General features: G+C 36.0%; 1 protein-coding gene across 1 annotated transcript in view; it reads left to right on the plus strand.

The window, feature by feature from the left end:
- LOC150109564 (protein Obscurin-like) overlaps positions 1–25,586 on the plus strand; it is a 1,271,613-nt gene that overhangs the window by 828,480 nt on the left and 417,547 nt on the right. The window contains exons 62-63 of the mRNA XM_090402667.1: positions 2,433–2,568; positions 11,070–11,245. Of these exons, the coding sequence (XP_090258793.1) occupies positions 2,433–2,568; positions 11,070–11,245 (312 nt within the window). The remainder of the gene's footprint in view (positions 1–2,432; positions 2,569–11,069; positions 11,246–25,586) is intronic.

A 25,586-nucleotide genomic window follows, 5' to 3' on the forward strand; every position in this document is an offset into this window, starting at 1 on the left:
TCTTACGTGAAACGGCTAAAGAATTGTCAGTGCCCTTGACCTTATTGTTTAATCTGAGTCTAGGGTCTGGTTTAGTCCTGAAGGGGCAGAAAGAGGGGAAAATAGTTCCACTGTATAAAGGAGTATCCAAGACAACTGTTGCAAATTACTGACTGATCAGCATATCAGGAGTCGTTGCCAAGGTCTTGGAGAAAGTAGTCAAGAGAAAAATACAGGAATGAATCGATGAAAATGAGATACCGTATAGGGGACAGCATGGTTTTGTGAAGGGTAGATCATGCCTCAGTAACTTGCTCAGGTTTTATAACACAGTGACGGCTGAACTGGATAAGGGTAATGGGTTTACAGTTATACTGCTGGACCTGGCTAAGGCCTTTGACAGGATACCACATGGAAGTCTAATCCATAAACTGCAATATATGGGAATGGATATAGAGTTGGTGAGATGGATAGGAGGGTGGTTGATGGAGAGATACCAGAGAGTAGTTTACTCAGGAGTAGAGTCCAAAAGACGGCCTGTGACTAGTGGTGTGCCGCAAGGTTCTGTTCTTTGACTGCTGCTGTTTAATTTGTTCATTAACAATATAGGGAAGGATCTGAGAGGAACGGTTCATTTGTTTGCTGATGATGTTAAATTGGATAGGGCAATAGTGAATGCAGAAGATGTGAAAATTTTTCAGGATGATTTGGATAGATTGGAGGTCTGGGCTGAGGAGAATGGATGTCAATTTAATGTGGCAAAATGTAAGGTTATGCATTTTGAGGTGAAAAGGTTAGCAGCAGTATATCACATTGGTGGAACTGCACTCCAGAAGATTGATGAGGCCAAGGACTTGGGAGTGGTGGTGGATAGGGAGTTGAAGTTTAGGGGACACATCACAAAAGTGGCTAAATCAGCTCATCAAATCACTTGGATGCTGAAGACTACTTTGACGAGCAGAGATAAGCAAGTTATTGTTCCTCTGTATCAAGCCTTGATAAGACCCCATCTTGATTACTGTGACCAGATCTGGTCACCTAGGTTTCTTCATGATGAGGAGTAGGTTGAGAGGATCCTATGGCAAGTAACCAAGATGATAGCAGGTCTATGGAACGAGCCTTATGAAAACAGGTTGAAGATTTGTGGGTTGCAGAAATTGGTTGATAGGCAGAAAAGGAGTGATATGATTGAGACATTCATATTGCTGAAGGGTTTCTATAAGATTAATTCAGAGGATATTTTTGAGAACAGGACTGGTGGTGGGAGGACTAGGGGACATCCATGGAAGCTGGGCAAGAGTGTGGTTAGTAAGGGTGTTAGAGCTGGGTTTGTTACTTTTAGAGTGGTGAATGAGCGGAATAAGCTGCCTGAGTCTGTTGTGGGTGCTATGACAGTGAATGAGTTCAAGGCAAAGTATGATAGATACTGTGTGAATGTCAAATAGTTGTGATGGACATTATGTTTAGGGCCTCCCTCGATGAGTCTAATGACTCCTTGGAGTCTCCCGTAATAATAATAATAATAATTCCTGAAAGCTGTATAAGGTCGGAGTGAGGAGTAGATTGTTTTCATGGAGAGTGGTGGGTGATTGGAATACATTGCCTGAGAGCGTAGTGAGTGCAGGAACAGTTAGTGTATTTAAGCAGGACTCCCATGATGAGCGTCTTAACTCCTTTTATGATAATAATAATAGTAATAATAATAATAATAAAAGTCCTACAATAACATAACTTAAAAGTTGCTTTTAGACCTCAAACATGTCAGAGATGCGGAGAAAAAAATGAGAATATAAATATGTTTTGACCTTTCACACTACCACTGAAAACCATTAATTGGCAAATCACAAAAATACCATACATAGAATTGAAGATTTATGTACACAAATTTAAAGTGGCTAGTGAAATGATATGATGTCTGCCTAAGTGCAATAAATGATTTACAAATTGATGATTAGGCTATGAGACAAAATATGTTATATCCTGTAACAATGACCCATCTGATGATATCTCATTCCTACATTTAGCTGTGTGTGTTTTGAATGATTTTTTTTTTTTTAAAACGGTGGTTTGTTATTTAGAAATCTCCATGTTTGCCTTTTTATATTTGTGTTTATTGTATCAATCTGAATAAGTACACAGTGGTGTTGAATGAAACTAGTCATTGATTTATTAAATTGTTTTACTTTTTTTTGCCAGTATTAATTTAATACTGTAAACCACACATAAATTTCATAACCATGCTTTTCATGAAAAATTATTGCAATAATAAATGCGATTTGAGGGTACTAGAAATTTCAAATTTATTTTTAAAAATATGACAGAAGTACTGAAAAATGTAGGTTATATGACTAGGCATCTTAATTTTCATGACTGTTCAGTGTTCCAAGGTTAATACAAACAGAGAAGCTTTGCTTAGTTAATTTAATTGTTTCTCACTTTTCATTATCTTGCAGTTGTACCTGCATTAATTGAAGCTCCAGGAAAGAAACCAGAATTTCTGAAAGGTTTAAGTCCTGCTGAAGTGATGGAAGGGGAAACACTGAAACTAGAAGCAGTTGTAACTGGTGAACCAAGGCCTACTATTAAATGGTAGGATATATATACATATACTGTATATACACTATTTTTATTTTTTCTTTCTTCTTCTAAGCACTTTTTTATAACTATTTTTAGTTATAGGCCATTCATCTCCATCTTTCTCAGTTGAAGGCTTCCTAATGCCAACATTCTCCAGTCATTTCCATTAGGTTATCGTTCCATATCTTTTCTAGGCATTCATCTTCCTTCATATAGATGCCACTGTGTGATTAACTTTGTCCATTGCTCACTTTTCATCTATCTGAATCTTCCATCTATTTATATTTTAATTTTAAAATCCCTTTCTCTATATCCAACCCTTTTTTTTTTACTTTTCTTATATCTTCATTCTTTATTTTGTCTTGTAGTTCTGGTGTTTAGCATGACTTTCTTACTCTCCCCTTTCTACATTCAGCTTTCCTCATCCTGTCCAATATTTGTTTGGTTATTGGCCATGTCTCTGATCCATTTGTCTTAACTGGGATGACATATTGGTTAAAACCTTTGACTCTATTTTCAGGTTGCATATATACACACACCCATGCACACACATGAATTTCATGTGTCTATGTGTGCTTAATTGGACTCTTATTATTACACCTTTAGTGGAAAGTGAAAATTAATTATGGAAATAATAAAATGAGTTTACATATGTTTGGTGAATGACGAAGGAACATAACATCATTAGCATTCAAGAGCATGATTACTTAAACAGATTTTTTTTTCTGTTAACCACGTCCATAAAAGGTTGGAAATTTGAAGCACATTCACATTCTGGATGCTGTTTGTGATCTAAGGATTAGATAAACTTAGAATTTGGTGATTGATTTGGTGATTCACCCACTTTAGGCCTCTCACAAGCAGGGTGGTGGTTTCACACTGGTTGCTGAAATCCATTTACTGGTTGGAGAATTGGGATGCTATTCCAGTTCTCCAACCATGATCATGCAGCTTGTAATCTCAGAATCATAGATTTGTGTCCCAATTGGGACTGGCAGCTAACACCTGATTTCCTAACCTTTTCTCTCCCATTCTGTCTAAGTGACCATACCACCTCAGATTACTTCTGCTGACACATACCTGAATGCTAACAATATCAAGTTCCTTCCTAATATCTTCATTTTTAATATGATTCTGCCACTGATGCCATCTTTTCATTCCCCTGATTTTTCTCAGAAATCTCATATTTGTAATCTCTAGTATAAGAATGTATTTAAAGCATAATTTTATCTTTTTGCATGCAAGTGTGGATCTCCCTTGATGAGTCTTTTTACTCAATGGAGGTCTTATGGTAATAATAATGATAATAATAATAAATTCTCAACTACTTGTCTTAAAGTGAAAATCTTATCCTGACAATCTAGTTATTTCATTTTCCACATGCCAAGTTTTTGATGGTGTTTTCTACTTCAAGTATTAATATGTACTCCTGACTGAATTCCTCTTGAATAATTTCTGTTACTGTTCTTTCATTGCTTGTTGCATTTGAAAATCTTTCAAATAATTACTCCAGAGTTCTAGAATTATATTCTTAGTTTTCATATCACCTTTATCATTTCTGATTCCTTTTACTGTACTCTTTCCTACATTTTGTAGACCCAAGAACATTTCACAAGCTTCCTGATATTTACCTTCTATATTATTACCAGTCTTCCCACAATCTCATGAACTTTCTTACACTTTCTTATGTATACTCTCTGAGCACAACATGTTGACTTATTTGCTAAGGACGTTCAATACACTTTCTCCTTTATCATGACTGGTTGTTTAACTTCCTGAGTCCATCGCAGATTTCTGCTTTTTTCTGTCCTTGCAGTTGACTTCACTGCATGTATCTCTGGTTGAATTGTTTTCTTTCTGCCACTAAACCTCTATAATTTTTGTTTTTAAGCTCTTTTATGTTTCCTAGAATAATATTTGTATGTGTCAGTCTACAGTTCGCCTCTAACCAGCTGCTCACCTTTGATATTTTTATTTTTATTTTGTAAATATTTTTCTTATGAATATAAAATTAATTTTATCCTACTCAGAATGAAATAGTAATCACTTCCTGTTTCAAATCTCTTATGTTACTACTCTTGTATCCTGAACCAGCAGGAGGATATCACTGTTCACATTATCATAGTTAATGCGTCTTTTATTATTTCTTGTATCCTCTTTTTATGTAAATTTTTGCACATGTTTATGTTAGAACATGGTATTAGTAATGACTAGTCTATGTTCTGAACAATAATGATAAGTATCTGTTGGATTTATTATTATTATTATTATTATATTTGGTCTTTTCTCCACATTTTCCCAAATCTTTTCTATATACCTGGTGTTTATTTCCTACTCTTCTGTTTATATTGTCAACAGGAATGAACTTTTTCTTTATGCCAGCTGTCATCTTTAACAACTCAACTTCACTTCTTTATTAGTAGAACCTGTGAGGCCGTAGGCACAAATAAATTTCATTGTTCAATATCTCAAATTTCAATGTTTCTGATATCACTTTGCTTGAAATTGCCATCAATGAGGTTTCTGTATATTAATAATAATTTTCCTAGTCCCCCTTCCCCTCTAGCTTTTCCTTTTTTTATTTCTTGTTCTGCTGATTCTTCTCTTGTGAACCATTTTATATGTAATAGTTTGTATTTTGATTAATTTCTTTCTTGTAGGTGTCTGTGATTAGGACTATGATATGCTATATCTAAATATATTTCTTATTTATTTTAAGAAGATATCCATGTTTTTTAGCTTATGTTACTGGCATCATCATCAAAATCAAATCAAGTCTATGTTGACATGTTAGTGAAACAAGCAAAGATTCTCATATACAAATTGTTAGCAATTCTCTTGTAATATTCATAGTTTATATTTAAAGTAATTTTATGATTTTGCCTTTTCAGGGTGCTCCAGCAAAGGCATTTGTCAGGGTATCATATGATAAGCTGATATTTAAATTGCAATAATATCAGATTAGTTTAGGTATCAGAATAGTGAACTGGATTGGAAATTGGCTGTCTGATATATATAGTAGTGTGTATGAGTGCATAGCAGGGAGAGAGAGAAAGAGAGAAGGTCATGTGGAGTTTCAGAAAGCCAAATAGGACCTTTACTGTTTAACTTTTATAGATATTGTAACTGGATTGCAGAGAGATATTGAGTTGTTTCCAGATTATGTGAAGCTCGGGAGAATTATCAGTAAGAATCCTGCTAAACTACAGGAGGATTTGTACAAGCTGGAAAGGTGGACAAATGAATGGGATGTCATTAATGCAACTAAAAGTGAGACCTGAAATTTGGGATCCACTGACAGGAGGTGAGAGACTTTGTTGGTGAAACTGTACTAGAGGTAGTGGAGGAGGCAAGGGATCTTGGAATGATGATCGATAGAAATTTGAAGTTTAGAAAATGTGTTGGTTATGTTGTTGCTTTTCTCCAAATTTTCACATTATGTTTCTATATATCTAGTATTCATTTCTTACTCTGCTGTGTAGATCCTCACCAAGAACTCTCTTTTCCTTTTCTTTATGTCTGCCTTAATCTAATGATTTGAAAATTTTCTTGGCCTCTTTTTTTAGTAGGACCATGTTTGGTACCATAGGCACAAATAAGTCTAATTATTCATTTTCCATTTCTCCACATAACTCTGTTTGAAACTCCCTCTCATTCAATCATTTGAATGAGAAGCAGTTTGAATGCATATTGAATGCATGAATATATCATCTTCATGGGTTCAATATGCATATCTTCATGTTTAGGTTAATGTTGTATCTACCCATTCCTTTCCACATCACCATTGCATGAATATTAACATCTTATAATTATTATTTTGGAGAATCTCACCTGTTTCTTTGTTGTCTTAATCATGGTAAAACCAATTATGTTAATATGATACTTCCTTAATTCGACTGCTAGTTCTATTTCTTTTTCATTGATACTTATTACTTTGATTGCTTAAATTTTGCACTTGCCCTTTTCATCAAAAAATTTTATATGAAGAATTCTTGTGTAGAGGCTTAAGTGCTGTGAAGACATTATGTTGGAGGTTTAATGGATTTTTTACAACACTCAAAAAGAATTAAAATAGAATTTAATACTTCCTATATTTCGTCCTAGTCACTAGGACATCTACGGGGATTACAAAGACAATTAATGTAACATGCACACAAAAACTTACAATACTAAGCCCAACCACGTGGGTGACACTAAAGTCCTATCTAGGTGGAGCGCCCTCTAAGGACAGTAGTAGGCGGCCTGGAATGTAAGGTGGGACCTCTGGTGATGACTGTTTCCCAAATCTTCGGAAGCTTAATGCAACCGTATTTGTTAAGATTTGGTTGGTTTCTGAGAGCTGCTGCTGCTGCTTCTAAGAAAAGTCTTTCTTTCTTGAATTTGCTGTGGTGGAGCATGGTGGTTTTCTTCCATGATACTCTGTGGGTGGTGTCCAAAACATGGTCAGCCAAGCCTGAATGGCCATAGTTGTGTTTAACGATGTACGACTTGTGTTCCTCCAGGCGGATGGATGCTGATCTGCTTGTCTGTCCAAAGTACGCAAGCTTACAGGAACAGAGTACTTTGTAAACTCCAGGCAGAGAGAGAGAGGAGGGAGCTGATCTTTCGTAGAACGGATAAGGGTAGCCAGTTTGCGGTAGGGCTTATATGCTGTGTAGGTTATACTTTTTTAGTATCTTGGCTATTTTTTCCGAAGTGCCATGGATGTAGGGTATGGTGATGGCATTTTTAAAATCTTGTTGACGAGAGGGACGGGGAATGGGGGAGGAATTGATTATTTTTTTGATGCTGTGTTCGCTGTAGCCATTGGAGAGGAAAGTTCTGTGTATGTGGTTAAGCTCAGTAGTGAGGGCAGTTCCACTGGAACAAAGATTGTGGGCTCTCTTGGTAAGGGTTTTAATGATGCCATATTGTTGTGAGGGGTGGTGGTGGGAGAGTTTGTGAATGTATCTGCCTGTGTGTGTGGGTTTTCTGTATACAGTTAAGGCAAGTGTATCATTAGGCAGGCGCGTGACTAAGGAGTCTAGGAAGGGTAAACAATTGTTCTTTTCCTTATCCATAGTAAACTGGATTCTTGGATGTAGGCTATTGAGATGACCGAGGAAGGACGTCGCCCCGAAAGAAGTGCCGGTGCTCGATGTAATGGTTAACGTCGAACGGGGGATCGGTCGCTTACTGTCGGAGGTAGCCAACAACATCAGACTCGACGTAGCCAACATCCTCGTTCACTCCTTGCCTCCAAAAAGTAACTTATCTTATTCCCAACGCATGGCTCTCCAGAAACTACGCAAAGAAAAAAGTATCGTCATCACCAGAGTGGATTAAGGTAATGCCACAGTTGTCCTTAATACCAGCGAATACAATCGTAAAATGAACATTATCCTCCACGATCGCGCTACCTACATCCCGCTAGAACACGACCCCACAAAAACGCAAGTTAAGAAATTAAAAATCTTACTTAAAAAAGTAACCTCCTGGCCCCCTGACGTTACGAAAAAACTTAAACCTTTCTGCTCCCTTCCCCCCCGAATATACGGTTTACCAAAAATCCACAAACCTAATTCCCCACTCAGGCCTATAGTAGATGCCACCAATGCACCTTGTTACAGACTGTCTAAACAGTTGGCCAACTCTCTGTCCCCCCTCACCGGAAATTCAGCTTCCTATATAAAAAACCCGACCCACTTTAAAGCCCTCACAGAAAATTTAACCTTGAATAATACAGACATATTAGTAAGCTTTGATATCTCCTCCTTGTTTACCAATATTCCCTTAACTGACACTTTATCTCTCTTAGAAAACGTTTTTCCCTCTGACATCTTAGATCTCTTTTCCTTCGCCCTCAACTCTGGGTATTTCTCTTGGAATAAAAAAATCTACAAGCAGATAGAGGGAACTGCCATGGGTTCCCCCCTCTCACCCCCCCCCTTGCCAATTTCTATATGGAAGATTTCGAAAAATGAGCCATAGACTCAGCCCCACTCAAACCTTCTATCTGGCTAAGATATGTAGATGATGTGTTCTCTATTTGGCCTCATGGCCCAGACACGTTAGACTCCTTCCTCGGTCATCTCAATAGCCTACATCCAAGAATCCAGTTTACTATGGAAAAGGAAAAGAACAATTGTTTACCCTTCCTAGACACCTTAGTCACGCGCCTGCCTAATGATACACTTGCCTTCACTGTATACAGAAAACCCACACACACAGGCAGATACATTCACAAACTCTCCCACCGCCACCCCTCACAACAATATGGCATCATTAAAACCCTTACCAAGAGAGCCCACAATCTTTGTTCCAGTGGAACTGCCCTCACTACTGAGCTTAACCACATACACAGAACTTTCCTCTCCAATGGCTACAGCGAACACAGCATCAAAAAAATAATCAATTCCTCCCCCATTCCCCGTCCCTCTCGTCAACAAGATTTTAAAAATGCCATCACCATACCCTACATCCGTGGTACTTCGGAAAAAATAGCCAAGATACTAAAAAAGTATAACCTACACACAGCATATAAGCCCTACCACAAACTGGCTACCCTTATCCATTCTACGAAAGATCAGCTCCCTCCTCTCTCTCTGCCTGGAGTTTACAAAGTACCCTGTTCCTGTAAGCTTGCGTACTTTGGACAGACAGGCAGATCAGCATCCATCTGCCTGGAGGAACACAAGTCGTACATCGTTAAACACAACTATGGCCATTCAGGCTTGGCTGACCATGTTTTGGACACCACCCACAGAGTATCATGGAAGAAAACCACCATGCTCCACCACAGCAAATTCAAGAAAGAAAGACTTTTCTTAGAAGCAGCAGCAGCTCTCAGAAACCAACCATATCTTAACAAATACGGTTGCATTAAGCTTCCGAAGATTTGGGAAACAGTCATCACCAGAGGTCCCACCTTACATTCCAGGCCGCCTACTACTGCCCTTAGAGGGCACTCCACCTAGATAGGACTTTAGTGTCACCCACGTGGTTGGGCTTAGTATTGTAAGTTTTTGTGTGCATGTTACATTAATTGTCTTTGTAATCCCCGTAGATGTCCTAGTGACTAGGACGAAATATAGGAAGTATTAAATTCTATTTTAATTCTTTTTGAGTGTTGTAAAAAATCCATTAAACCTCCAACATAATTTATATGAAGAGTAGGGCCCTATGTTCAACTGGTGACAGCCTATCTTTGCTAACATTTTATCCTATTTTAGCATTATTTCATTTTTTGTTTAATCCAATGTAGAATTCAGTTTGGTCAACCACATCCCAAATTGCAAACCTACCCTCTTTCATTTTATATGGAGTTGGACTATGGGGTGCACCGGAAGAAAGTAGAGATTGGACACTAGGTCAAAAGCTCTAATCAATTCTCTGCATTTCATAAAGGCTATGTGTCTTCTCCATAAATATATTTATCATGTTCAGGTTAGATCACAAATATTTGTATGATTCTTTAAAAAAAATAAATAAATTATTATTGGATGGAAATTTTTTCTTTAATCCTTTCCCTTTCATTTCTATTTTTAAGAAGTTATGTTCCTGACAGACAGACTTTAAAAAGAATATAAGATATTTAAGTTAAGGGATATTACATCCCATATTATTTCATAGCCGAATAAGAAACTCAAAGAGTTTCATGCCGAATATAGTAAATATATAAAGTTCGGCAAGTCCAAGCGTAAGTCAATATCTGGATAGTGTTACAACTGACCCTTTAGGAAGTGCAACACTGAGGTTCGGCTATGAAACAATATGGGATGTAATATCCCTTAACTTAAATCAAATTTATGTCACTGAATTGAAGCCTTTGGCTCTTCATATAATTAATAATTTATTGGACACCTTCTTGGCAGTTCTCATGGTAGGGTATATGTAAGTTCTGTTTGCTACAAACTTGGTATTTCTAGGTCTACCTACTCACTGATGAGGCCTCAATAAAGGTTGAAACCGGTCTGGGTAGTGACCTTCTCTCACTCATAATGTAGAACAGTAATACAGCTCCTAGGAGCTAGGTTTCACATTATGGGGAAATATCAAGAATAGTGATTGGAACTTGCTCCACCCTTACCATGAGTTGCCTCAGTGTTGCACTCCCTAAAGGGTCAGTTGTAACACTATCCAGGTATTGGCTTATGCTTGAACTCGCTGAACTTTATATATTTACTATATTCGGCATGAAACTCTTTGAGTTTCTTATTCGGCTATGAAACAATATGGGATGTAATATCCCTTAACTTAAATAAGTTTATGTTGCCGAATTGAAGCCTGTGGCTCTTCATATAATTAAGAATATAAGATATATTTTCTAAATATATTCCATCATAGGAAGTACTTTGATAAATGTATTATTCTGAAGATATTTAATATTAAAATAATAATAAATATTATTTAATATTCTATCTTAGAGTTTTCTTATTCAGCTTTGAAATAATGTGGGATTAAACATCCCCTTAATTTAAATAATTTTAACATCGCCGAAGTGAAGCCTTTTGGTTCTTTATTTCTTGTTAAAGGTTAAAAGATGGTGGTGAGGTTCTTCCAAGCGAACGTGCTATAATGACAGAAAAGCCAGATGGTACAGTTACCCTTGAGCTTAAAAACATGACTCCAGATGATGCTGGTAAATACGTTGTAGTAGCTATAAATGATGAGGGCAAGACTCGCAATGCTGCACAAGTCGAAGTTACAGGTTAGTTACTGCCATTTTCAGTTAGTAAGATGAAATTGAATTTAGCTCAATTATTATTATTGTTATTAATGTTACATTTTTTTATAAATTCTGTTATCTTTTTACAAAAAAAAATGTAGTCTTTATTCACAGTATATATATATATATATATATATATATATATATTTTTTTTTTTTTTTTTTTCAGAATTCATTTTTACTCAGTTGGAATATTATGAAAAAGCTTTAATGACTGATACCGAGAGAAAAAAAAAAAAAAAAAAAGATGGTATATTTGAAAAGATACTACTAGTTTACTAGTTTTGTTGAATTTATCAACATCTTCAAGTATCACAATCAAAGAAATATATAAAGAATTACAGAGACTTAAAATTGTAATAACAGAACAAGTACAAAAAAGACAATAGCATGTTTGAAAACAAAAAGTGAGCTTGAGTTCCAAACAAACGTATATTATGCGCTGTGGTGAGTGCGCCAATATTAAACAGAGGCAACATGTGCATCAGAGAGATTGAAACTTAGACTGTTATTGATATGAGAAGAATCTGGAGAAATTTCTCTAGATTCGACAATCTCTCGAGTTCATCATAGCACACATGGATGTTAGAAGTTTGAGTCCAGTTCACAATGTGTTGGCGGTCTTGGTCTGAGTTAACTGAAAAAGAGAATGTGGCTAGAGAGAGCACTGGCTCTAGTCCTGTTATAGGAGATATCTCTATGGTGTTCTTCCAAACGTAGAAGGATGGATTTAGCAGTCTGGCCATAGTATGGCTTTCCACAATCACATAAAATCTTGTACACCCCTGGAAACTGAGTTGGAAGATGTTTCTCTTTAGGTTTACTAAGTATTGAACAAAGTTTTGGGAGCATAGTGAAGCAAGTTCTGAAGTTAAACTTCTTGAGAATTTTTGCCAGTTTTGGTGAAAGAGAGCTGATGTAAAGCAAAGAGATGAAGGCTCTGGGGGAAAAGGGACCTTCAGAAGTAGTTGAGTGACTGGGGGAAAGAAATATGTTTCTTATAAATTTTCTTAGGAGAGAAAAAACCATTATTAATAAAAGTTTTTTTAAGAAAAAGGAGTTCATTTTCAATTTCTGTTTCTTCTGTAAGCAAAGATTTTGCTTGGTGAGCTAAGGTGGAAATAATACCAAATATTTTGCTTACAGAAGAAACAGAAATTGAAAATGAACTTCTTTTTCTTAAAAAAAATTTTATTAATAATGATTTCTCTCCTAAGAAAATTGACATATTTCTTTCCCCAAGAGCCTTCATCTCTTTGCCTTACATCAGCTCTCTTTCACCACAACTGGCAAAAATTCTCAAGAAGTTTAACTTCAGAACTTGCTTCACTATGCTCCCAAAACTTTGTTCAATACTTAGTAAACCTGAAGAGAAACATCTTCCAACTCAGTTTCCAGGGGTGTACAAGATTTTATGTGATTGTGGAAAGCCATACTATAGCCAGACTGCTAAATCCATCCTTCCACGTTTGGCAGAACACCGTAGAGATATCTCCTATAACAGGACTAGAGCAAGTGCTCTCTCTAGCCACGTTCTCTTTTTCAGTTAACTCAGACTAAGACCGCCAACACATTGTGAACTGGACTCAAACTTCTAACATCCATGTGTGCTATGATGAACTCGAGAGATTGTCGAATCTAGAGAAATTTCTCTAGATTCTTCTCATATCAATAACAGCCTAAGTTTTAATCTCTCTGATGCACATGTTGCCTCTGTTCAATATTGGCGCACTCACGACAGCGCGTAGTATACGTTTGTTTGGAACTCAAGCTCGCTTTTTGCTTTCAAACACACTATTGTCTTTTTTTTGTACTTATTCTGTTATTACAATTTTAAGTCTCTGTAATTCTTTATATATTTCTTTGATTGTGATACTTGAAGATGTTGATATACTTGGGATTAGGAGTAAAATAACTAAGTTTATAAAAGTACTTAGTAACCCTAATATACATTACCCAAGGTAAAAAAACTAATTTACATCTGTATCTCCTCCAGAGATTTTTATTAAAAATAATAACACCTTGTTGCAACTTGTATAGGTAAAGTTGATAAGGCTCTGTATTACTAAAACCTTGGTATTTAGGGTCTAGCTACTCACTGAGGAGACCTCAAAAAAGATTGAAACCAGTCTGGGTAGTGACCCCACCCATAATGATGTATTGCAGTATACATCTCTTATTGAGATGTGCTTTACATTATGGAAAATACTAAGAATAGTGATCAGAGCTTTTCCCACCTTTACTATGAGTTGCACCAGACTTGAACTATGTTCAGGTGCAAACTTAACTGTTTGCTTACTTGGGATTAGGAGAAAAATAACTAAGTTTATAAAATTACTTAGTAACCCTATATATATATACACATACACATGATAGGGGAGGCTGAAAAAATTTCTGATAAACACCTAGAACAAAAAACTCTTTAATCCCTTTGCTTCATCAATTTGTAATAATTTGTTCTCTTCTTTAAGGATATATAAGAAGACATATCAATTCCTTCATGGTGATTATCATAACTTTTCAGCATATCCTCATATATATATGTATGTCATTCTTCAAAGTGCATTATATTCTCATAAGTCTTTGGAGATATTGTTAAAGATACCAAGCTATTTTAAACCTGGTTTTTTACTCCATTTCCCAAGTAAGCAAACAGACAAATAAGTCAAGTTTGCACCTGCAAGTATTGCAAGTCTAGCTGACCCTGACACTTGGGAAATGGAGTAAAAAAACTAGGTTTAAAATAGCTTGGTATCTTTAACATTTATTATACCCAAGCTAAAATAGTTTCTACATTTATATCTCCTCCTGAGATTTTTATTTAATGAGGTTAAAACACCTTATGGTAACTGGTTCTGGTAAAATACTTATAAGCTCTGTATTACTAAAATCTTGGTATTTCTAGCATGGCTCCCACTGATGAGACCTCAATAAAGGTCGAAACCAGTCTGGGTAGTGGCCCCTTGCCTTTAATACAAAGCATCGTACATCTCCTCCAGGAGATGTGCTTTGCATTAAGGGTAAATATTAAGATTAGTGATCAGAGCTTATTCTACTTTTACCATGAGTTGCCTTGGTCTTGCACTACATGCAGGGTCAGCTAGACTTGCAACACTTGCAGGCGCAAACTTGAATTATTTGTCTGTTTGCTTACTTGGAAAATGGAGTAAAAAAAAACAGGTTTAAAATAGCTTGGTATCTTTAACATTTATTATATCCAAGCTAAAATACTTTCTACGTCTTTGGAGATAGTTTGAAAGAATTTTATTTGCATTAGAATTGAATAAATTGAATGGGTTTAAGGCACAGTTTGATCGGCTTTGTGTGTAACCATGTGTGCCTCCCACAATGAGTCTTTTGACTGCATGGAGGTCTAATGTTAATCATAAAAATAAGAAAAATATGTGGATCTATCTTTGAAATGAACTGCAATTCTGATCCTTTGTAGAACAGAGAAAAAAGAAGATAATAATAGTCAAATTACAAAAATTCATTTTTTTTTTTAATTGAGTCTACAAATGTAAGAGTTTTCAAGACCTATAACAGAACGTTGCTGCAGTGAAATGTGTGTGGACAAGTAGTTAAGGAGATAGAAATAATCTAGTCTTGAAATGAAATTCTGAGGTTTGTGTCCATTTGGAAAAACAATATGAGAAGGCTGTTCCAAAGAACAGAGGTAGATGGAATGAAAGAAGAAGATGAGAAGTTGGTTGATATGTTTGGAGTTGAACTGTATATGGATTTCATATGGATGTTAATGAGCAGTTTCTAACTCTAAAAAAAAGGCACAATACAAAAAAGCATAGTACCTATGAGAGAGTGACTGTAGGAGGTGTGTGAGAAATTAAATATTATTTAATATTTCTTGTTAAAGGTTAAAAGATGGTGGTGGTGTGGTTCTTCCAAGTGAACTTGCTATAATGACTGAAAAGCCAAATGGTACAGTTATCCCTTGAGCTTAAAAACATGACTCCAGATAATGCTGGTAAATACGTTGTAGTAGGCACAATACAAAAAAGCATAGTACCTATGAGAGAGTGACTGTAGGAAGTCTGTGAGAAAGTTTTTTTAAAAAAATATTCACCTATTAGGAGGATTGTCCTCTTATGTATAAAATCAAGAATTCTTAGAGAGGTTTTGGAAACACTATCCCAAATCTGAGAACAACATTCTAAGGTCAATTGGATTTGGGATTTACAGTGTTAGGAGTTAAACAGGAGAGAAGTAGTGTTTTGAACAAAAAAAGAATACCAAGTTTTTTGAAGACTGAGGATTCCATGGATGTAATATGTTTATGCCATGATAAGCTAGATATGAAGGCCTAAGAAACTGAAACTGATCTTGACTGGAAATTGGAACATTGGGAAAAATAAGAGAAAGCAAAGTAGCAACTTTCTTCTGGGTAATAAGGCAGGAATGTGTTTTGCTAGCATTAAAATTCACTAAACTATCTTCACATCACTTGAAAATGGTGTAGAAGATCAGTTCATTGAAGATCTTGAAGCTTGAATCATTTGAGTACTATAGGTTTATCATTTGAAGGCAAGGAATGAAGAGTACTGTCATCAGAAAAACTATGGATAGATTTGAAGTTAGAAGAGAGAATGAGAGTTATTAGTGGATGAAGAGTATGAGTCAGAGTACAAAATTGTTGTGTACTCTACCATTAAAAAAACTGATGAGAAGAAGCAATCTACATATCAGCATGCAGTGAACAACCAGAGAGGAAGCTGATAATCCATTGCCACAGAATGAAAGTAGGAGATCACAAGATGGGAACTACAAGAGTAATGTATTATATAAATTGGTTTTAGAAGCATTTATTTCAACAGCGACTACATTATTATTGAAGGAGGTGCTGCTAGTGAGTGAAGATGGATGCAACTAGTGATGCGAGCTGTTAAAAAAAAAAGATAAGTCTTAAGTATTAAGATATTGTATTTATTTGATGACAGTACTTGTTTTTAAGTTTACACTATTCAAATGGACAATTTTTTTTTGTATAATTGTATGGTATTTAGTTAGGATTTTTTTATCTCAGTATTGTCCCTGCATTTATCGATTATATTTAACGTGGCAGTTTCCAGTTTTAGTACTAGCCCGAGCTCCCTCAGCATTTAAACACTACATTATTCATAACCTACTTGATGATTTTGTAGCTTGCTATGCATGCATTATGCACATCCTGTGTTTAAAAATGTGGCAGGTGCAAGTGGGAAATGTGTGCATGAAATGCAGGCAGTAGAAGTTGCTGGAAGGTATGAGTGTTTTGATCTCAGGATTTATGAGAAATGGGTGATTTTCAGTTTTCAAATGCCAGTAGTGTGTTGGAGGATAAAGAGAATGTTAAAGACCTACATGTAGATTTAGCCTGGGTAGTTCAGCAGATGGAGATTGTTTGTCTGATGGCCATGAATGTGTGTGTGTGTGTGTGTGAATGGCAATTGAAAGCAGAATATGTGGAGAGAGAAATAGAACTGCTGAAAAAGGAGATGGAAAGAAAGAAGGCTGAGTTGAGGAGGGTGAATGAAGATCTTGGGAGGATAGAGAGGTTGGCTAGTATGAAAGGAACGAGTAGGTGTAAGAGAACAGCATTAGAGAGTAAGGGAGAAAGGAAGGCAAGAGAATGGAGAGACAGTGAAAGAGAAAATTGCAAAAAGACAACAGTTACACTGTGTAAGCAAAGGATAGAGAGGTAAGAGGGAGGAGGGACTGTGGGAGAGAGAGAGAGAGAGAGAGAGATTGCAAGCCGTAAGAGTCAGGGATTCTAGTAAGAGAAGGATTAATGAATCTCTTTGGAGTGTTATGTATAGAGATTCGATGATTCTTGGTGTGCAGAGAGTACAGTGCCAAAGGAAAACTTGCCTGGGAGAATGATAAGTCAGTGTGGCAATGGCAAGGCAGAGAGATGAAGGTATGGAGGAGATGATAGTAATGAATGTGATGAACGACCTGAGAGGTAGCGTGAATCATGTAGTACAAGGTTTGAGGTTGATGTTAGACATAGTGCAACAGAAATGTGTCCAAGGAAAGATAGTGAACATGTTACCCCTGTATGATAATGTAGAGATGATATCAAGAATGTGCAGGAAAAGGAGTCTGGAATATGTGGATATGTCAGGATAGAAGAGAGCAGTATGCAAGAGATGGATTGCATTTGAATACAGAAGGGTGCGGGCATTTGGAGAACTTTTGTTTTCTTGGCAAGTGAGTGTGCCGAGACAGGGAAACTAGAATTGCACAGGTGCAATGTTGCAGGGATGGCCTCATGAGGATAGTAGCCTGAGAAATGAAGGGAGGATACACTATATTACAGTAGCCAGATAGAATATGAGGGGAGTAATAGTGGCTATAAGAATGCTGGAAAAAACATTGGTTTTTCCAGCATTTCCAGAGTAGAAGGTTACAAGTGGAGTTTGTTCAGTAGTGGGACCATTACTTTTTCGATCTTTATATCAATGATATTGTCACAGGACTATAGGAATATGTTCAGTTGTTTGCAGATGATGTTAAGTCTGGGAGGTTATTAATAATAGTGCTGATGCTCTTCAAGATTTGAATAAGCTGGAAGTATGGGCAAACTTCCAACTTATTCAAATGTAAGGTTTTAAAATTTCGGATCCACAGATGGGATGCTTCATATTCACTTAGTGGAGTTATGCTAGAAGACGTGGAGGAAGTAAGAGATCTTGAGATGATTGTGAATATTGATTTGAAGTTCTGAGGACATGTTGCAAAGGTTGTGAAGACATCTCAGAGAATGTCAGCAATGTTGAGGAGAACATTGACCATGAAAGATAAAAGTGTACTGGTTCCATTGTATAAAGCTTTGATTAGACCACATCTGGATTTCTCTGCTCAGATCTGGTAACCAGAATTTGAAGGGGATGAAGTAGCTTTGTAGTAGGTGCAGATAATATGGATAACAAAAATGATATCAGGACTGTACAATGTTTATTATGACAACAGACTGAGGACATATGGACTACAGAGTTTGGTGGATAGAAGGCAAAGGGAGGATATGATCGAGACATTTAAGCTGCTGAAGGGATATTATTGTATTAACACTAAGGGCATTTTTAATATGGTAGAAAGAAAGGAACAATGACAATAGGCCATTCTTGGAAGTTGCAAAAGCAGATGGTGATTAAAAGGGTAAGAAGTAAGTTTTTGGCATAGAGTGTAGTGAGAGCATAGAATGCATTGCATGAGATGGTTGTGAATGTGCAGACTATGGATGATTTTAAGGAGTGGTATGATAGGCTTTGTGTTAATTAGTGTTGACATCCCATGATGAGTCTTTTGACTCAATGGAGGTCAGTAAAATAATAATAATGGATACAGTCAAAACAGGATATCATTCAAACAACAATTTGATTGGTGATACAGAGCAATTCAGATTCTATCCAAGAATCTAAGACTAGTCTGTCACATAGCATCAGAAAATATGGATTGTTCCAAGTAATGCTGTTTTTTGCAGATCATATGGGTCACTTTGTTGATGTTTAATTCTTGAAAATAGTTGGTTAGTTTTTTTTCAAATTGCTGATAACTATTGGGATGACTCTCGTGTGTTTAAGCCACAGCTGGCCAACTTCGATTCCCAGATTTTGATATTTAATCATTTTTTTCCAGTTCTTTGTTGTTAATGTTGTTATCACTGGATACAGTGATATCAATAATCCAAACCTGTTGATGTCAGGTCTTTTGTGTTCCAAATGCCCATCAGTTTGTATTCTAAAGCCCCAGAGAATTCTTAGAGCCTCTGTAGCTCAGTCAGTATAGATGAAGCCCTTTGGTTGGAGAGACCTGGGTTCGATTTCCATCAGTTACGTGAGGAACCTTTATCTTTTGACTAAAGGTTAGTTAGCTGGTCTCATACAGAGGTAGGAGGTTTTTTCACCTGGAAACTCGGGTTTTTCGTCCCCCAGAACAGGCAAACCGGCCCCGTGAACACATATGGATTACAGTCATGAATTCATCCCAGCCATATGTCAGTCCTGAGCCCGGATAAAAATTGAGGGGTTGGAGAAAGCAATCGTGAACTACCCTGTAAAAATATCACCAGGAATACTTTGTGAGCAATGCCTACAAAGTCACCTGTGGTCGGAAACGACTAAAAGGGAAAGTCAGATCAGAGAATTTTTGCTGTTTCGTTTTCCAATACTGTCTCTATTTTATGCTGCGACCAGTTATCAGAAGTAGGAAAGTGATATTTTTTCATGCATGACAATGAATTATTTTAGCCACTTGACCATGGCAGCATTTACAATCAGTTTGAGTTATCTTGCTGCAGGCACTGATTAGATGTTGTACAGTCTCATCTTTCTGATCGCATAATCTGCATTTGCTATTATTATTTATGTTCAAAATTTTGCTTTGATTGCTTTAGTTTGTAATGCCTGTTCTTAAGCTGCTAGAATAAATTCTTCTGTTTCTTTTTTTAATATATCCATATTGTAGCCTTTGCCACATCTTGTTCATGTCAATTTTTTTCTCGGTATCTTGAAGAAATTGGCCATGCAAGGGTTTATTTTTCCAGTGCACATATCAGTTATTTTGCTATTCCTTTTTGTAATTGGATTTGTTTCCTGTTGGCTTTTAGAAGGCTCCTTGTATAATTGCTTGAAACATTTGCTCAGATCTATTGTCAATGTAACTTTTTTAACTAATTTTTTCTTTTTCCATGGTCTGTCTCACTTGCAACAGACCCGGTTCACCTTCAACTGGTCAGTATCACTTCATTGATGTAATGAATGATAGTGCTCCTCCCCCCTTAATGCAAAGCAGTATACATGTTCACAAGGAGATGGCTGTGCATTATGAGACAAGGAGTTGAGAGCTTGATCCACCTTTGCTGTGAGTTGCCTGGCATTGTACTACCTTGCCTCAGTCCTGAAGATATTTTCAGGCACACTTTGTTTGCTCACACTTGGATAAAGGATTAAACTAAATTTATTATAGTTTAAATCTAAGGTTGAAATTCTTCTGAAGAGTTACTATATATAATTTTGTTGATCCTTAAGAATTGATCTCAAAATCAGAAAAAAAAAGCGTGGCAATTTGACATCTGCAATTCTTTCAACTGTGGAACAGCAGTATATCTTTTTAAAACTGTAAGCATGGTGACATGTATATGTATAAGTAAACCCTCGATTTAACAGACTAATAGGGGCTAAGGGGTGTCTGTTAAATCAAAGTACTGTTAAATCGCAAAATTTTTAAAATGAAAATATCTGTAACATTATACTGCAATTCATCAATATTAGCACTGTAATAACAAAAAAATTGTTTTCCACACACTTTTAGATAAGTTAATGTGAAGTTAATGTTCGATGTTGAGGCGCTTGCTTTAGGTAATCCTGCTTTGAAAAAACTATCAAATTTTTGAACTTTTGAATTCTGCTGTTTTTTATAATTAACTCCCTAAAGTCATGAAAATGTGTGTAATAAAACTTCCGCAAAAAGTCACGCCATGCGACAAAAGAACTAATTACAGTGCGATTGGTGTGATCATGTCCTAATTAATCGCTAAACATGTTTTATGAGCGGTAACTCATTTATGTCAGCTAAATTACTACAGTGTTTTTCCAACATATGATGGCCTATTCACCAAAATTCGTTAAAAATAACAGGAAATTAATAACAAAAAATAACCTGTTAATTTAATTATAAGCAAATCTTGGTTAAAAGGATTTTAAAATTAACAGGGTGTTGATTTTCACATGTGACATACAGATTGAAAATTTTGTCCGTTAAATCGAGGGTTTACTGTACTTGAATTTTGCCAAAAAAAAGTCATTTTCAAGATATATTTATTTCAGTAATTGCTATTAGACAACATTCTTTTCATAAAAGAAAAAAATCAGTGTTTAATTATTTCCATTCAACCTGCTGAAAATTACATCCAAAAGGAAGTGTGCTCAGCATTATTCGATAGTAAGACCATTGATCTGAAGTCAACAGCCTCTATTACAAGTTCTCAGTCATGAAGATACTTCAGGTGCAAACTATGTTTGCATATACTATTACTATTACATGACACCTCCAAGGAGTCCAAAGACTCATCAAGGGATGGCACCTACTCTAGAACTCTCCGACTCCACCATTTCATCAACAATACTGAACTGCTACTGCCATCATCATCTACACCAATGCCATCTACTGACCACCACCACTAATATTTTTTCTCTGTAAATTGCATGTGCCCTGAAAGTTGATTTGTTTGTATGCAGGGTGAAAAATCTGAGTTTCTGGGAGGAAAAAACCCACAGTACCACCATATGAAATCAGCTAACTCACCTTCACTTGAAAAAAAAAAAACATAAATAATTAGAAATATATACACGTTTACACGAGAATAATGTTTAATTTGCCAAATATTTCGGTCTGAATATTACAGACCATCTTCAGTGTCTACATAGGAATAGTTTTAAAAAACAAGGTGGAATACGAACAATTGATCATTCACACATAGAACGAGCCGCGTGATGTCGTATCGCTAAGTATTAGAAGGGAAAACATTTTTAAATTTATAATTAAAGATATTAATTCAGAAATTCATATAATAATCTTAAATAACATTAGGCTAATATAGGAAATTTACAAAAAAAAAAAAAAATTAATGTGTTATCCTGATTAAACTTTCCCAAATTTTTGATATTGATATACAGTCATTATGATTCAAGTTAGGATGTTGAAGTAAGGCCTCCACACTTTCTTTAAATAAATGTTCAAATTTGTAGTGACATCTGTGTAGGAGGAGAGTCTTGGACCAAAGGATGTTGTGGCATGTTTCTAATCCATGCTGAGCTAATCCAGATTTCTCAGGTTTCTTACATTGAATTGATGACTGATGCTCTTGAATTCTTTTTTCTATAGAATGTCCAGTTTGTCCAAAGTAGGAAAGATTACAATTACAAGGAAGTTGATACACACCAGGTTGTATGGCCTCACAACAGAGATGCCTTACCTTCCTTTTTAAGCAGTATCAATTCCTTACATCCTCGTATAAAGTTTACCATGGAGATTGAAAAAGACAAGTTATCATTTTTAGACGTCCATCTCATCCATTCACCTTCAGGTATTCTTACAACAACAGTTTACAGAAAACAAACTTTCACAGGTCGTTATATTCTCAAAGAATATGCTCATCATCCTTGTCAAAGAACAGGAATCATAAAATGTTTAAGCCGATGAGCCAAAACTAACTGTTCAATCATTTATTACAGAAAGAACTTTCGACTATCAAACATCACATGAAACTAAATGGCTTCTCCGAAAAGAGTACACAACATCTTTTCGATTCTTACAATCCAACACAGAACAGCAAAGATTCAAGTTCCAATTCCTTACATTTCCGGGATTTCAGAACCAATTTCAAGAATTCTGAAGAAATATGATTTAACAGCCACTTATACACCTTTTAACAAATTATCCACCCATTTTCCTTCATCTAAAGATAAACGCTGAACCCTGTCTCTACCTGGTGTGTATCAAGTTCCTTGTAATTGTAATCTTTCCTACTTTGGACAAACTGGATGTTCTATAGAAAAAAGAATTCAAGAGCATCAGTCATCAATTCAACACAACAAACCTGAGAAATCTGGATTAGCTCAGCATGGATTAGAAACAAGCCACAACATCCTTTGGTCCAAGACTCTCCTCCTACACAGATGTCACTACAAATTTGAACGTTTATTTAAAGAAAGTGTGGAGGCCTTACTTCAACATCCTAACTTGAATCATAATGACTGTATATCTATATCAAAAATTTGGGAAAGTTTAATCAGGATAACACATTAATTTTTTTTTTTTTTTGTAAATTTCCTATATTAGCCTAATGTTATTTAAGATTATTATATGAATTTCTGAATTAATATCTTTAATTATGACTTTAAAAATGTTTACTCTTCTAATACTTAGCGATATGACATCACGTGGCTCGTTCTATGTGTTAATGATCAATTGTTCTTATTCCACCTTGTTTTTTAAAACTATTCCTATGTAGCCACTTAAGATGGTCTGTAATATTCAGACCGAAATATTTGGCAAATTAAACATTATTCTTGTATAAACGTGTATATATTTCTAATCATTATGTCACAAGTACCGTTAAAAAATCAAAAACATATAAAGATTGTTATTGTCATGACGAGAATGGAACTTAGGCCTTTTCCAATCAAAGGGTGCAATGTACCATCATTCTTCCACTATGGAGGTGTTTAAAAAAGTTCTGGCAAGGCAGATTTGAACCACTAACCTATGGATATCAGCATTGTTATACATCTACAGTCCACTGCTCTGCCAACTGAGCTACCAACTTACTTAGATAAGACTACATACTTGGATAAGAGATTAAAGAAGAGTATAATTTTTTGAGAAGTATAATTTACTTTGTAACCAAGTGAAAATAATCTATATACCTGGTTTTCAAAAGGATGAGAAGATACTGGAAAGGGTTCCAAGATGATCGATCTGTTTCTGTTCTCAGAATGTTGGGTATGAAGAAAGATTGAGAAAATACAATTACAATTTTCTTGGCCTTATTGATAGAAGGAGGAGAGGGATATGATCAAGTCATATTAAAGAAAGTTGATAAAGAGTTATAAGATTAATATGAAGATATTTATTATAGAATGGGGGCAAATAAGGTAGAGTGGGAAGGGGGGGGGAGAGGCATACCTGAAAGGCTGGTGTGAGCAGGAGGGTCTTAAGAGCTTTTGTGAGTGGACACAGTGAATGAATTTAAGGCATGATTTGATGGTAACATAGGATCCCCCCCCACACACACACACAATGTCTGACTTCATGGAGATCTGATGATGATGACAATAACAGTAAGAATTAATTTTCTAATGGCAGAGATTGATTTTCATTAATGACCAAAATATTTTATTTATGCTAAACAAGTGATTTCCATTGTCTCATATTGGTATAAAATAGCTAAAGATGATTATAATCAGTGCTTTTTTGTGATGGTATGCAATGGTAGTGTACTTGCACCTCTATTAAACAGTGATGCAGGATAACATACGGATATAGTACATTTAGAAATTTGTAGTATTCATTAATTTTTTAAACATTTATCTAGTATTCAAATAAACTTAGTTATTTAATGAAATTTTCATTTTTACTACAGCTGTTGTTAAGATATTTATTATTATTATTATTACGGGTATCTCCATGGAGTCAGTAGACTCATGGCGGGAGACCCAAACTATCAAAACAATATCTATCATGTCTCTTCTTGAATTCATTTACAGACGAAGAACTCACAACTGAGTCAGTCAATGCATTCCACTCATTCACCACCCTCCAGGTGAAAAACCTCGTTCTCACACCCTTGTTAACCACACTTTTCCTTAATTTCCAGGGATGACCTCTTGTTCTTTCATCACTATTACACAGCTGAAATATTTCCCATGCATCAATCTTATTTATAAAAACCTTTTAGTAATTTAAATGTTTCTGTCATATCCCCTCTTCTCTGCCTATCAACCAACCTCTGCAATCCACAAGCTCTCAATATATCAATGTAGGGACCATTTTTTACATCACTTACTAACTTAGTCACTCTCCTCTGAACTCTCTCCACAACCTCCTCATCTCCAAAGAATCCAGGTGATCACCCTTGAGCACAGTAATCCAAATGTGGAAGTATCAATGCCTTATAACGGGGAATAATAACCTCTTTATCTCTGGATGTTAGTGTGTTCTTCAATAACCACGTAATCCTATGTGCAATCTTGGACACCTTAGCAATGTGTCCTCTGAACTTCATCTCCCTAACCACCAACACCCCCAAGTCTCTAGCCTCATCAATCTTCATCTCCTGGAGTACCGTTCCATCAATGTAGTACACAGCTGGTAATCTTTTAATCCCACAATGCATAACTTTACACTTTTCCACATTGAACTGACATCCATTACTCTTTGCCCATTTTGCCAGCTTATTTAAATCATCCTGCAAACTCTCAACATCAGCGTGATTTTTTATTGCACTACTCAACTTTGCTTCATCAGCAAACAATTGAATATCTCCCTTTAAGCCATTCCCTATATCATTTATGTACAAATTAAACAATAACGGCTCAAGCACAGAGCCCTGAGGCACACCACTGGTCACCTGCCTCATCCTGGACTCTGCTCCTCTGTACACCACTTTCTGGTATCTCTCCCTGAGCCATTCTCTTATCCATATCACCAGTTTAGCATCCATCCCCATCTGCTCCAATTTGCACAACAGTCCATGGGGTATCCTGTCACAAGCATTAGCAAAATCCAGAAGTACCACTGTGTAGCCATTTCCTTTGTCCAACTCA

The sequence above is a fragment of the Typopeltis vanoorti genome, chromosome 2 (genome assembly GCF_054136105.1).
Source record: "Typopeltis vanoorti isolate ZY-2024b chromosome 2, IOZ_Tvanoo_1.0, whole genome shotgun sequence".
NCBI lineage: Eukaryota > Metazoa > Arthropoda > Arachnida > Uropygi > Thelyphonidae > Typopeltis > Typopeltis vanoorti.